The 14445-nt window shown below is 62.2% G+C and overlaps 1 protein-coding gene across 1 annotated transcript in view; it reads left to right on the forward strand.

Moving 5' to 3' along the window:
• The window catches only part of NDUFA10 (NADH:ubiquinone oxidoreductase subunit A10), a 48461-nt gene extending 39753 nt beyond the window's left edge, over positions 1–8708 (forward strand). Inside the window, exon 10 of the mRNA XM_041767223.1 lies at positions 8293–8708. Within this exon, the coding sequence (XP_041623157.1) occupies positions 8293–8361 (69 nt within the window). The 3' untranslated portion in view covers positions 8362–8708. The remainder of the gene's footprint in view (positions 1–8292) is intronic.
• Positions 8709–14445: the final 5737 nt, after the last annotated feature.

Below are 14445 nucleotides of genomic sequence, written 5' to 3' on the forward strand. Positions count from 1 at the left end.
TGGTACCTGGTTGTTTGTGTTAAATTATAGATTTTCCATTTAGAAGTTCATTTAAGCGCAAGAGCGCGTGGAGTCTTCAGTTGTCCTTTGCTCACAGGGCTGGAAGACGCGCTAAGATGTGCGCTGCTGCTGCACCTCCGAGCTCCATGCAGGGCGCGTGGCTGAGGCTCATGCTCATCAGCGGTCCGTGTGCCCCGTTGTTTAGATTTCTACGTGTGGAAGATAACGTGTCCCCTGGGGAGACTTGGCACCAGGTCCTCTGGGTTGAGTGTCCTTGCAGGGTATTCCATGGTGTCTGTGGCTCTGCTGAGGTCCAGTCACAGGGTAACATCCTTGCACTCAACCTGACAAACCCCCAGGTGCCCGGACTTTGCAGTGTATTCGGCCAGTACTTCTGTTTCAGAATTTCTACAAAGAATACTGGTTTCAGGTATTCAAACAAGGGTTTGAGTTAGGAGCTTTTCCACTCACAGCTGATGTGAGTCATTTAAAGTGTATGATCCTGTGATGCTTATGGCAGTGGGTTTGGCAGCTAAGTAGGGATGTATTTGTAGCAGGTTGTGGTGTTTGTGCTAAAAATAGAAGACACTCTTAAAAAGATGGCTTTTGAAAGTTGTCTTTGATAAAATAAGATTTTGGGGGGGAGTTCATTTTAGAGTTTTTCAATTTGATTTATGCTTAGCGGTAATGGAAAATTGGGGAAATTGTATATCAAAGAAGTGACATCACTAAATTTCTTCAGTGCTCTTTAAAATCAAAGAAACGTCCTTAGAGCTCATTAGCCTCTATGTGTAATAATGGATAACAGAGTGAAAGTTGGAATCCTCCTCACTCCAGACTTACTTAGCCATTTGAGCTCCTCAGAGCATCTGGAAAGAACAGAATCCGTCGTACCTGTTAGAACCCACATCCTGCCCCCAGTGGGGTGAAGCAGATCCAAGACAGATTCATTTAATCTTTCTTTAAAAATTCACTTTTTGACAGTCACACAACAAAGGACTTGACACATGTATACAGTTCTCCAGGAGAACTCAGCTAAGGAACTGTGAGCGCCCATGAGCGCCCCCGACACGACTGCCAGGAGCCAGAAATTCCCTGGCGGGACTTTGCAGTGAACCTGAGGGGTGGGAGACCATGAGAGTCCATCCCCAGGCCAGTGGGCAGGAAGGGCCGGGCCCCGGCACATGCCCAGGTCCCTCTCGGCCAGAAACTGGAGCAGCAGAGCTCTATGCATACGGACTGGCGGGTGACGGGAACATGAGGGGAATGAACAGAATTCGGTAAAACTCAATGAAGGCAGCGTGTGGGTGAGAGAGACAAGCTACGGCATCATCTTCAACAGCGCACACGAGGAGTTGCTGTTTAATTCAACTAATGCGTACACGGTGTCACAGAAGATGTTCCTGGACTTGAGACGTGAGGGTCCAGCCTGCCGCCTGCAGCCAGGTGGCTCGGCAGGTCACTTGACATCTCTCCCAGGAGAGACGGTGCCCGCCTGCCCCTTGTGGCGTCACAGCGCATGAGGCGGTGCCGGCAGCAGGACTCGCATCGACAACTAGGCAGGTGACTGCACTGGGCGTCACTCAGAGACGAGGACCAGGAGGAGAGACGAGGGACGCGGTCGCCCTGTCAGCGCCTGGGCTGCATGGGGGAGCCGGCCACAGGAACCTCCCCAGAAGAGCAGGGGGCCAAGACCAGTCACCGGCCCTCTCAGGAACCTGGAGGCCGTGTCGTGGGGCCTGTGCCTCGTGTCCCGGGGCTCCCCGCCTGCTCTTCCCCAAGGGAGGTTGCTCACAAAGCAGCGGTTTTGGCCGCACGTTGTGGGAGGCCGGCGCTGGCCGGTGTGCAGGGCTGCGAGAGCCGCGGCCGTCGGGGTAAGAACGAGGGGGCCGGGTGTGAGCGGGTGACGCGATGCCCCTGCCACCACCCTCTGGCCCTGGGAGGGGCCCTTCCCAGGTAGAGGCGAGGTCTCCTCCAGCGGGGACCTGCTCTCTTACACTTCAGCCCTGAAGCAAGTGAGGTTCAGAGTTACTTTGCTCTTTTCCTGGCTTCTTTTGGCTTAGTTGATTATCGTCCTCTGCCGTTTCATTTCCGCTGCTGCACCTCTTGTTGCACCGTTCACGGCTGCCCTGGGCTGATAGGGTGCGCGTCTGCCCCTCGCCAGCGGCTGCTCTCACAGGGCCAGCCACATCCGGCCAGCCCACGACGACGGGTGGCTTCCGTCCGGGCCCCTGGCCTCGGCCAGGCTGTCCTCGTGCAGCTTACTTCACACGTGTGATAAACCTCACGTAGCCTTATGCGGTCAGTTACGTCTATAAGGAGCGAAGATGTTTCCATGGCCCTTGACCCTGGCGCGTAGCTGTCCTGTCTGCGCGCTGTCTGTGCAGGCCCCGGCCTCCTTGTGGCGGCTCTCGGGCGGCCGGACGGAGTCGCCTCCTGCAGTGGCCGTTCCCACCGCATGGGTCTGCCAGCCATGACCCAGTAGCTCTTGCTCAAGAAAGATACTCGTGCTTCCATTTCATTTTCATATATAACGTCACCCAGCTAGATTCCTGTATTGGCCGCTCGTTTCCTCCGACACCCTGAGATCCCCCCAGACCTCTGGCCGCTCGGCTTCGTGGACAAGTCTGAGGTCCCACCCTGTGCCGTCCTTGGGCCCGAGGGCCATGTTCTCTGGCTGCTTCTGAGACTCTCCATGTCCTTATCACTGCTTCCCAGCCGCCTGGCGACCTTGTGCTTCTGGGTGGCTTTCTTTGGGTTCATCCTGCTTGGGGCTCACGGAGCGCCTCGGATGTGAGCCGTCCATCGTTTCCCTGTCATTTGTAACACGTTTAGTCATGATCCCCCCGAGACGTCTTTCTTAACCCCTTCTGAGGACTCTCGACAGTGACCCACAGGTCACAGAGACTCTGTCCGTTTGTTGTCCTTTTTCTCTGATGCCTCACCGTGCATAGTTTCTCTTGTCCCGTCTCCAAGTTCACAGCTGTGTCCTTGTGTCTATGTGATATGCTTTAATTCCATTGGGTTGGTTTGGGTCCTCCGAGAAACAGAAGTCAAGATAGGATCAGATGTTGAGACTTGGGGAAACACCTGGGAAGGGGAAAGGGGAAAGACGTGTGGTGTGGGGGGCAGAGGGGTCTTTAGTTCCTGGTGCCCTGTGCCGTCTGCGACAGGAGAGGAGGAGCGCACAGTGTGGCGTAGCAGCGGTGCAGGGTGGCCCAGGGCCAGTGGACCCTGTCAGTGGAGCCCCACGGCCCCCGGAGCAGGCGGGCTGAGATGCTCTGCTGCTCCCAGCCTGGCTGAGTGACCGCCTCCGGGGGGGTCGTGGCACAGCAGGACCAGGGTGGTGGATCGCAGGGGCAGCTGCTGGCACCGTGAGCACCTCGGAGCGGCACATTCTTGTGGCAGCCACACCCATCCAGTGGATTTTTATTTCAGAAATCTGTTTTTTTAATCCTAGGAGTTTGTTTCTTTTTATGTTTTCCAGTTTTCTCATTGACTTTCATTTTTCACTTAATTCCCTGAGCATATGGAATATTTTTATAATAGGTTTCTAACGGTCTTGTTTCCTAATCCGTCCTCTTCGTTACCTCTGAGTCAGCTTGATGTGTTCTTCCCTGGACACGGGTCACCTTTTCCCCCTCACACGGCTAGAGGCCTTCCAGTGACTGCTGTCCATGGTGAGTTCTCTGGTTTTGAGTACTGGATCGTGTTCCCTCCCTTTGAAGAGCGGTAGGATGCTTACTCTGCCTGGCGTAGATCAGCTTCCGCTCTGAGGGTTTGAGTTGGATGTCTTAGCTTTTTGGTGAGTCTTAGGTAGCTGGACTTGGAGGGAAGGGCTAACCCGGTACCCCAGTGTGCGGTGAGCCCGGCTGCTGGGACCTCGGTCACGCTGCCCGTCTCTGGGAGTGTCACCCCACACGTGCAGGGACACACACACCCCCCAATCAGGGCTCCTTTTCTGCCAACCCCATCCCCCACCCCCAGCTCTGCCCACGGGTGCTAGCCACCCTGACCTGTTCGTCCAGTGTCCGGATGCGGACGGCTGAGGGGCAAGTCCGTGGTGGGTTGGTCTGGTGGCCCTCATGTGGCCCGTCCCGAGCTGCAGCGCTGGCCAGGGTATGGGGGTCCAGGTGGGCTGCGGTCACTGCAGCTGCTCCTACAGGGCGTGCTCTGCACAGTCTTGTCGCCCTCGCTCCCCGTCCTGCCCCCTAAGCCGTTCCTCCTCTCTGCTGACCTGCACGTCCTGTCTGTACCTGAAGCCTCTGTTCCTGTAGGTCAGACCGGGTTTCTCCAGCCTCAGGCACCTCCACTTTCTGAGGAAAGTATTTCATGAGGTCAGAAAAAGTGGGATTGATTCACGCCTCAAACACTGCCGGGGCATAGTGTGCTTCACATGTAGATGGAGTTCAGAGTTTTTTCCCAGGAGATTCAGTGAATATATGTGACTTCTTCTCAGCTGGGTTGTGTCCAAGCTGCTGGCATCCGAAGCCGTGTGGAGAGCAGAGCGTCCCCGCTGTGTGCGTGAGGGAAGCGGCTGGGAGAAGCCTCCATGTGTGACCCCCGACCTCATTGGTCACCTCATGGCACAAATAACTGACTTGGCTCGGAGCATTGAGTGGCAGGGACCTTTTTCTACAATCCTGGAGTTTAAAATAGAGTGTCACAGTCAAACTCCGTGGCATCACTTTGCATTCAGAAGGTGCCCGTTTCAGCCGCCTCTGAAGCCTCACCTGGAGCTCCGTGGCCCCGTTGCCAAACATGGGACCTGGCACGTGTGGCTCTTAGTGTGTTGGTTGAATAGGTGAACTGTTCACCAAGTAGTAGAGTCAGGTTCAGTGTCCTGTCCTTCCTCTTAGGGCAGTGGGCAGCATGGTTTTGTGGGGGGTTTTTTGATGTCGTTGTTTTTAGGAAGAGTCAGAGAATAAATAATTGAAGCTTTGTGCCCCCTCTGCCACAACTGCTCAGGTGGTTCCCCTGCTGGGCGGAGAGCATGCACACCACATGACCAAGCTCCAGCGAACCTTGTTTTTACGGAAAATGGTCGTCAGGCCGGATTTGGTCTGCAGGCCGGGTTTTGCCGACCCGGCACCAGGCAGTAAAAGGCCAACAGCCTGGTGTAAATTCCCAGGGGAGCTGGAAGCTCTGACTCCCACAGTGTGAGCAGCAGCGTGATCATCTGGACCAGAGTCTTCTGCATGGGAACTGAAACCCATCCTGATTGCTGTGTCAGCATCTGCTCATTGTTTACTTTTTCCTTGAGTAAGCAGTTCCCCTTCTAGAAGTTCGTCGGAAGCACATAAATCTGGAGGGGCGCACCGGAGGGTTATTTCTCATCAGGAAAGCTCGACAGAGTAGGGCCTGGCCGCTCAGGGGGTGCCGGGGCCGGAGGAGCTGGAGGCCCAGCGGGCCGGAGTGGACTCAGAGCCAGAGGACGCGGGTTTGGATTCTAGTTCCGTGGACATTCTGGCCGTTGACCTGGACAAGCTATGTAGCCTTTCTTTTAGGGGGAAAGAAAAAGAAGCGCGTGTGGTAGAAAGTAGTACGAAGGGGGGGCACTCAGCACGAACCGCCCTTCCTTGGCTCCTGGGCCCCGGAGAGGCAGCCCTGCGGGAAGTTTCTCCTGCGCGCACCGTTCCAGGGGTAGTTTGGTCGTTCGCAGCTTTGCTTCAACGAGCAGATGCACATAGGAAGTAACATGGAAGAAGCAGCTAATTTTTGTTCCCTCAGCGTGAAGTGTTCTGAACGGAAACCCTCCCTGGGGCCTCTGTTGGCCGACTCGCGCTGGGCAGGGACCTGGGAATCTGGAATCGAAGTCCAGGGGCGCCGCCCCGAGAGGCCCAGGGAGCCTGCTGGTGAGGCCGTGCGTAGCTTCCGGCTGGGCTCAGCGCCTCTCATGGCGTGCGAGCTTTACTTTGCTCCGTGGCTTCAAATTCGCCGTGCAAGGATGCAGGCGGGCCCACACGGCCGCACACCAGCCCTTCCTCAGCGGCGGACTCCGGCGGACGGTGGCAGGGAGCGCATGCTCCTTGCTGGGGACACGGGTGACGTTGGAGAGCCTTCCGGAGCTCTTCCCCTGACAGGTGCACGCTCTGGCCCCTGGACCCGGTGCTGCGGGTGCTCCTAGAGCTGAACAGGGGTCCCTCTCTGGTGGGCCCGCTCTTGGACCCTGTGGAGCCTCTGCTGCCGAGGCTGCCGTGCCTACACGGCAGTTGGGGGGGGTGAGCCCGGGGCGCCCTGGCCTGCGCTCCCTCCTCGTCCTTGCTGTCTCCGCAGCCGGGGCCTCCATCCGGGTGCCCTGCCTCACTGTTCAGACGTGCCCCGCGTGTCCTGTAGGCAGAGCATTCGGGTGTGTCCCCTGGGGCTGCCGCAACGAGCGCCCTCACGCGAGCTGTGGAAGCAGCAGGCCTGTGTTGTCTCAGCTCTGAGGTCGGGGGTGTGAGCTCAGCGCGTGTTCCTTCCTGCCCGCCTCCGTGGTCTGGCCGCCTCCTCTCGTCGACCTCGTGGGCCCCTTATGCCGACCCTGGGCCCACGTGGACAGTCCAGGGCAATCTGCAAAGCTCCTTGTGCCGTGGGAGCTCCCGCAGGTCCAGGACCTGGGGGTCGGGGTGTTGTTCCACCTGACACGGTCCCCCTCCTTGACGCAGGCACTCCATGGACGCCCGTGCTCGTCCTCGTAGTACCAGCTTCCCTGAGCTGCCCCCTCTGCCCTTTCCTTGGTTTCCCTGGGCCTCCGCTTGGAGCCGGGGCTACTGCCCCAGGCTGCCTCAGTCCCACTCGCCAGGCCGTCTGCGTCCATGGGTCAGGGTCCCCACGGCATCTCCTTGCTCTTCCCTGGGCACCCACAGCGGTTGGGGTGGCGCACACCTGTGGATCCCAGCACAGCTCCGTGTCTGGAGCCTCGGACCACCTTTGGAGCTGCCGCTCGCCTTCCCCACGCAGTGTCCACGCCAGGCCGCCGCCTGCCCTCCCTGCTCCCCTCCTTCACTCGGGACTTCCTGAGCTCCTAACGCACAAGGGAGCCCAACACGGCTGTTAGTTCCTGCGGCCCCCACGGGGCGCGCTGCCTGCCGCTGGCCTGGCCCAGCAGCCACTGGTGCCCTGGTGCTCGTCAGGGCCAGAGAGCGGAAGAACTGGCCTCGTCCTGCCACTACCCATGGCCCGTGTGCAGTCGGGGCGCCTGCCTCTCCCCAGAGTGTCCCCCGCTCTGTGTGGTGCTGCCCTGGGCTGTGTGTGTGTGGGGTCCACTCCCTTCCCGGCTCCCCCCAAGACTGACCTCCTAGGGAGCTGGGTCTTGTCTCGTGTTTTCCCTTTGGGTTCCGAGCGCCCTGGCACTGGGTGTCCCAGCCTGAGTAGCAGAGCCAGCCTGCCCTTGCCTCCTCTGCCCACGTCCAGCTCCCTGCTTGGACACGCCCAGGCTCCAGAATCCCCCTGCAGACCTGTGTGACCCGCACGGGGCCACCGGGCAGGTAGTGGCGAGAGAGTGCGGGTCCGGGGCCTCGGGGCCTGCCAGTCGGCAGAGCTCTGTGCGGCCTGGCGGCGGCCTTCACAGCCTCCATCAGGACTCCCCTTGCTGTGGCCACACATGAAGGACTGATTTATTTTTAAATCCTTTAGTACCTAAGGGCAAAACGTGGAAGGTTTTTGAACGTAGTGTGTACAAATCTGTCCACATTGATTTGAAAACATGAAAACATAAATTCAGTGTCTTGCTCCCAGTTAGTAACTTGGCAAAGCCTCCATGCTCGAGTGTTTGCCCGGCCCCACGCAGCCCTTCCCTCCAGCGTGAGTGAGTCGTGTGCAGCGCCGTTGTGGGACGCCCTGCGCTGCGGCCGGTGCTGCCTTCTGTGGCCACCCAGAGCCCACGGTCCCTGGTGTTGCCGCAGACGCCTCTGCCCGTGGGAGTGGGCTTTGGCTGCAGGCCGTGGGAGGGCCGGCAGGAGACCTCTGTCCTCCCAGCCCCACTGCTGCCCCGACACAGCCCGCCGGGGGCCAGTCCACCTCCGTGACCTGCCTGCGTAGACCGGGAGGGTGGAGGGTCCGTGGTAAACCCACCGGAGTCCCCCCGAGTGTGCTGTTGCAGCCAGGACCCTGGAGAGCAGTGCCCTCTGCGGGTGTGAGTGGGGGCTTCAGCACGACTGCGTTTTCACACCGAGGCCCCCCAGGCGCCTGCACATGTGGGTGCCTGCGGAGCCCCGTCCCCGCAGGGTGCTCGGGGTGATAGAGGCCACCGGGGCGGGTGGGGCTTGTGTGCCTCGTCAACCGTTGTGACCATGGCTTTCCCTCCCACAGCTGCCAGGCCGCAAGTACTGCCCCGGGTACAACGCAGACGTGGGTGACAAGTGGATCTGGCTAAAGTGACGGACTTCAACCCCCGGCCCCCCACGGGCTGCATCGCGGCGACGACGAAGAGGCTGCCACCTGCCGCGTCCTGTGGACTCCACGTAGCTTTAACACGCGGGGGGAAGGTAACGGACTGGGGCGCGGCCTGGCCAGAGCAGGCTGCCTGTAGAGTAGCTGAGCCCGGGGAGGGCCTCGGCATTACGAGGCTCCTGAGGCTCCACAGCTTGTAGCTTTGTTCAGGAAAACCCTGCTGTGAAAGGCCAGATGACTAGGGGAAGCTCCTTTCATTACAGCTGTGCTCTGTGTCCTGCACATCTTGTACTTGGTGGCCTCTGACTTCAAGAAATAAAACTGCTTCCACGGTGTCTCCCTGCATCCTACATCTGCACCTGCACTCGTCACGTGTGTGCACATGCGTGTTTGCTTACACTTCAGCACCGTGCGCTGTCGTGGGTCTGGTTTACTGAGACAGAGGCCAGGACTCGGGGCTTCTGAAGCGCTGACTCCACCTGGCTGGGCGGCACACCTGCAGCGGGAGGGGGAGGCCAGGACAGGGAGGAAGTCGCCGTGGGGGGACACGGGTGTGCGGTGCATTTCAAAGAAACGTCAGAAAACATGCACGATGCCCATCACCATCCGGGCTTGAAACCCCCCCGGGAGGGGAGCACGAGCTCAGAAAGTGCAGTGATGAGTACGGATGGCGGAAAGGCTCCTCTCTTTACTGAAACCTGGGAAACCGGCCCTTGTAGAGGTGGGTGCTGTGTCCCTGGAACGGGAGCCCCCAGCCAGGCTGGCCCTGCCCCACACACAGGCCCCTGGCCACCCGCCCCGTTTAAACCTGGGTGATAGAAGCTACATGCAGTGTAGGGTTCCGCTCCTCGCCCTGTGGGCTGCTCACTGGGGTGCGCGCCATCCCCCTGGTAGACAGGTGGGGGAGGCCACAGACCACCCCTCTGCCATCCTGCTCCCCAGCCCTCTCCGCCTCCCCTGCCCTCCCCTCCCACTTCTTCCTTTCCCCTTCCCACCTTCCCTTTTGGGGAAAGGGTGTTTTACAATTGAAAAGAAAGTTTCCCAGCAGCAGCATGGGAGGCCGACTTCAGGGTAGAAGCTCTGGAACTTCAGGGTGGAAGCTCTGGGCCTCCCTGAGAAACCCTGCTCTCACCGCTGCGTGGAGGTGCGCTCGGCACCCGGCCAGCCGTGCAGCGTCTTCTGGACTAAGTGCCTCACAAACCATTAAGGAGAAGAGGAAGGAAAAGAAAAACCTCTTTAATTATCTTGGCTGTCCCCGATGTCTCGGCCCGTAATGAGCTCGCTCTCTGCGGCAGCGTCCCCACTGGGGGGCGGCTCTGCTGTGCGGTCAGGACCGCCGGGGTGGGAGCCGGCTCCCTCCACCCGCGGACGCGTCCCTCCCAGCCTGTGTGGGGCGCCGGGTGACCTAACCCCGTGGGGGGCGCGCTGGTGGTTTGTGTGCTGAGAAAGGCTCTTTCACTTCCCGGTGCTGCCGGCCTGTGAGTGCCGGGCAGAGAAAAGCAAATAAACAGTGACCAGGGCGTCTCTCCAGGGAGACCTGGGTGTTTGGGAGGCGCCCCCCAGGGTCTCCGTACTTCAGAGCAGCTGGCTTCGCAGAAATGCCGACAACCCCTAAACACCCAGAGCTGAATGGACCCGAGCGTGTTGAAACCCGCCGTGTTGGGGTCTCAGCGCGCCAAGGACCGGGCGCTGTGCTGTTGCGGCCGCGCACTCCCGCCCGCAGGCTTGCTCACCGGCTCGTCTCACGGAGAAAGTGCTCATTTTTCCCTAAGGAGCTTTTCTGTTCCGGCAAATTTTGTAGCCCAGAGAGGTTAGGAACATTTAGCCCCTTGAAGGGAGTTAGAGACCGTTCCTCCGTCCACCTCGGCCAGCAGGTCGCCGTGTCCTGTGGCCGCCCCGCTCCGCCAGCACAGCTCCCGCAGGCGGGTGGCTGTGTCCAGAGCAGCAGGCGAGGAGGCTCTGCCCTGGGGCGGGGGAGCCTGCAGGCCCTGGACCTCCGCGGACGCTTGCCAGGACCCATCCTGTTTCTCCAAAGCCCATTTTTTTTTTCCCCAGCCGCCTGCTGGCCGCTCATCTGGCTTGGGATCTTCTGTGTCCTGTTTTCCAGTGACCCATTTCTGGCTTGGTGGTTCTGCGCCGCGCACATGTCAGAACAAAGGCAGGCCGGCAGCTGCCTCTTGGGGGAAGGCACAGTCCATGCCCACCCTGGGCGCAGATCTGCAGGCTCTGGGGCCTTGGCAGAGTAGGGGCGGAGAGAGAGCCACAATCACTGTCATACATTTGGGCTTTTAGAGGGAAAGAGGAGTAGGCGGCAGCCCCTGGCTGGTCAGGATTCGATGAATGAAGCATGTGCCCGGGTAATTCTAGGTTTTATATCTGGAGAGAAATAAGAGCTGGGAACCAGAGGCTTTGCTTTGGGAAGATCACGCGCCAGCGCTCAGAGGCGGAGACTCTGCGGCCACCCCCATCGGGAGGGATTGTTTCATACCGTCGTGGACTTCACGGGGGGGGAGAGGGCCCCGTGGAGGGACGTGTCCCCAACCTGAACGGGGGAGCCTCTGGGAAAGGCCCCCCCCGCCCGCCCTGATGCCCCCAGGCTGCAGAACCCCGTTAGAAACCACTCCCCCAGGGGCCCCGGGGCCGCCATGGGCTAAGCATCTGACTCTTGATTTCGGCCCAGGTCGTGATCTCAGGGTCCCGGGGTCGAGCCCCACTTCGGGCTCCAGGCTCAGCACCGAGGCTGCTTGGGTTTCTCCCTCTCCTCCTGCTCCCCCCCCACTCGCGTGCTCTCTGTCTCTGAAATAAATCTTTATACGGAAAGAAACTCCTCCCCCAAAAGAGCCTGAGTTCTCCCCGTGTAGCCTGTGGTCGTCCACGCGGCTCGGTGCCGCCGTGCTGCAATCGCTGTGACTTTTCTCATTAAACCTGTCAATACGTTTCATTTGTCCGTGCTACTGACTTGAAATTCTTAAAGAATTGTTCTAATCAGAGTAGTACCCCGTTTTTCATCAGCAACACTTCCTAAGTGAAGGCCGGGCAGCTCCCTGGGGACGCCCGCATCTGGAAGCCCCCCCACCCCGGTTCAGTGCCGTGTACTTGCAGGGAATTAACCTCTTTCAGGGAGGCCGTGCGAGGAGTCTGCTGAAGATCCAGGAAGCGTTTTCCTCTGCATATTGACGCAGCGGCGCACGGCAAGCCCCCCGCAGTGGGTGCTCCCGGAGCCTCCTGAGTCCCTGGCACCGCACGCAGCCGCAGGCTCGGATCCCTCGTGTGCAAAAGTGGAAATCGCTGTGAGGCCCCGGGACCCGGCAGTGAGGCGAGCATGTCGGCCGAGCGGGTCCGGCCCGGCCCTGGGGGTGACGCAGAAGAGCAGTGGCTTCGGGCGGCGTGTGGCTGCTCCTGGTGGATCTGGACGGGGCCGACGGTGACAGGGCCTCAGGGAGCGTGTCGGGGTGGGTGGACGCCCTGCGGGCTGCGGCAGGGACAGCACAGGGTCCCTCCCCCAGGAGCTTCCTCCAGGACGTGCAGGCCCCCAGGAGTCCCCGCCCGCAGGATGCCAGGCACTCCCCGCTGCCCGCCAGCCCCGTCCTGTGGGGCAGCCCTCCTGGAGGGGAGGTCACCGCTGTGGACACCTCGTCCCTCCACCCGAAGGGGCCACCCACGTTCCCCTGAATGTCGCAGTGGAGTGTACTCGGCCTGAACCCTCCGTAAAAGCCTGGAGGCCCGAGGACCATTTCAATCTTCACATTCCAGCCGCTCGAGGCAAACAGGGGCCCCAGCCCTTGCACCGCGATGACGGGTGTAAGGACGGGCGGCCGGGTGCCGCGTTGGAGCCCACGTCTGGCCCCTGGGGTGCGCCCCCTGCCAGCCCGCCGGCCCGCGCTCGGGGTTTGTATGCCGAGGAAGGCCCTGGCGTGAGTGCTGGGCCGAGACCCAGGCTCCTCCGGGGGACCCGGGGAGCTTGGGGGACGCCCTGCAGGGTCCCCTTACTGCAGGCCGGCCAGGGTTTAGTCTCACCTCAGGGCTGCGCTTGGCCTGGCTCCCCATGAGCACGGGCTGCCCAGGGCTCCCGCCGAAGGGGACTCGGTGCCGCGGGTGACAGATCGGCCTGTGAGCGTGGTCAGGGGTCCCCAGGGGCACAGGTGGGCAGGGAGTCAGCAGCTGGGGCCTGGGGTGGGGCGGGTGTTGGGGGCCAGGGACCGGCGTGCCTGCCGTGGGGTCGTGCCGACGCCGGCCTGTGACCTGGCTGCTTCTCCGCGGCTTGCCCCCCTCCTCCCCTCCCAGCCCCGCACACGGGGTGACACCAGAGGACCCTGCAGTGTCCACCCCTAGACCCTTCCGTCAGGAGTCGCCGCTGTCCGCAGGGCTGAGCAGAGTCCACAGCCAGAGGCTGCTGCCCGTCGGCCTCTGGTTCGGAGCTCTCCACTGCGCCCTCCCCGAGAATGCAGTCCCCTGGCCCCGCTCGTGCCCCCCTGCCCCCCGCCGACCCCAGCGCACCTGCCTGCTAGTGCTCCTGCCGCGGTGGCCTCGCCTCGTCGGGCATCTGGTGAGCCTCGCGCCGCCCCTCCCCTCCCTGTCACAGCTGCTGGGCCCCAGGCACCTTTGGGAGAGGCCCCCGGGGCTGGGCCTCGAGGAGGGTGACGGGCGCCACGTTCAGGACGGCCCTCAGTCCTAGTGCCGGCCGCGGGACAGCGAGCTCCCGGTCACGTTGCCGTGGCCCCTGCCACCCCGAGGCCTGGACGCCTGCACCGCGGCTCGGTCCGCACACCCGGGCGCTCCGGGACCCCGCTGCCCCCTCTGCCCTTCACGCTGTGCAGGACGTGGGCTCCTGCCCGCCCGGCGCCGGGGGTGAGCGTGGCTGCACCGTCTGGCGTCTGTACACTTGACGTGAAGCTTGCCTCTCGCTGCAGAAACGTAGTCACTTCATTTCTGTTGAAACGAGAAGCAGGAGGAGCCTGCTCGACACCGGCCAGAGCCGAAATGAAAACGAGCCGCTCCTGCGAAGGGGAACCAGCCTCGCTGAGAGGAGGCGTCTAGCTGCAGCCCCGGCTCCAGCCGGCCAGAAACCCCGCCGCACGGAGCTGGCCAAGCAGCCGTTTGAGCAGCGCTCGGGGCCCTTCCGGAGTCCGCCGCCGCCCCGGTGCTCAGGCCGTCAGGGCCCACGGGCCGCCTGGGCGGTCAGGGCGCGGCTGCACCTGCCCCGGGGAGCCCCGGTCTCTGCTCGCCCAGCGGGTACCTGTGCTGTCCGTGTGGCCGCGTGGCCGGTGACCCCGCCGGGCAGACCCCTGTGCCTGGAGCACCGCCCCTGACCCCGGCAGCCCCCGAGGGCTGGGACCCCCTGCCCGGAGCTGACGGCGCGGTGCTGCTGGCGGGCCCTTGGGAGGCTGGGGGGGTGGTGCTGCTTCCCGGCCTCGCCCTGGGCTCCCAGACCCCCCACCCCAGCTGAGCGCTGCATCTGTCCTCACGTGTCCTCCTCTGTCCGCTGAGGGCCCTGCAATGACGTCGGCGCTGCACAGCGTCAGGGCCGTCCCCACCCCAACATCCTGACACCTGCGACGTCCCCCGGCCGCCCAAGGTCGTGGAGGTGCCAGTCCCCGCGGTCAGTGCCTCTGGGGGGCCCTCACGCTGCTGCAGACCCCGAGACACCTCGGGGAACCACGGGGCGGTCCTGCCGCCTCCCGCCTCGCCTCCCGCCTCGCCTCCCGAGGGGCCTGGCCGGGAGGGCTCCCCGGAGAGCCGGCTCCGTGCTCTGCTGTGCGTGGAGGCGTCCACCGCCCCGTGGTCCGCAGGTGTGCGTCAGGCCCGCCCAGCCCCTGGGGCGGAGCGCGTACTGTGTCACCAGGGTGGTTCCCGGGATGGCTCCCGGGGCTCCCGGGGAGGACGCGGTGCAGGCGCCCTGCCTGTGGCGGGAGCGGAGGGGCAGCCGGGGCCTGCGGGCCCTGGTGCAGCCTGCGGTCGGAGCGCCTGCACCTGTCACGCGGCCGGGGAGAGCCCTGGCCCCCACTTCCCCCAGACCTCCCGGCGGCTCCGGCACTGCACGCAGGCTGCTCCCGGGGTCGCCTGGCCACATCC

Source organism: Vulpes lagopus, chromosome 8, assembly GCF_018345385.1.
Source record: "Vulpes lagopus strain Blue_001 chromosome 8, ASM1834538v1, whole genome shotgun sequence".
Lineage (NCBI taxonomy): Eukaryota > Metazoa > Chordata > Mammalia > Carnivora > Canidae > Vulpes > Vulpes lagopus.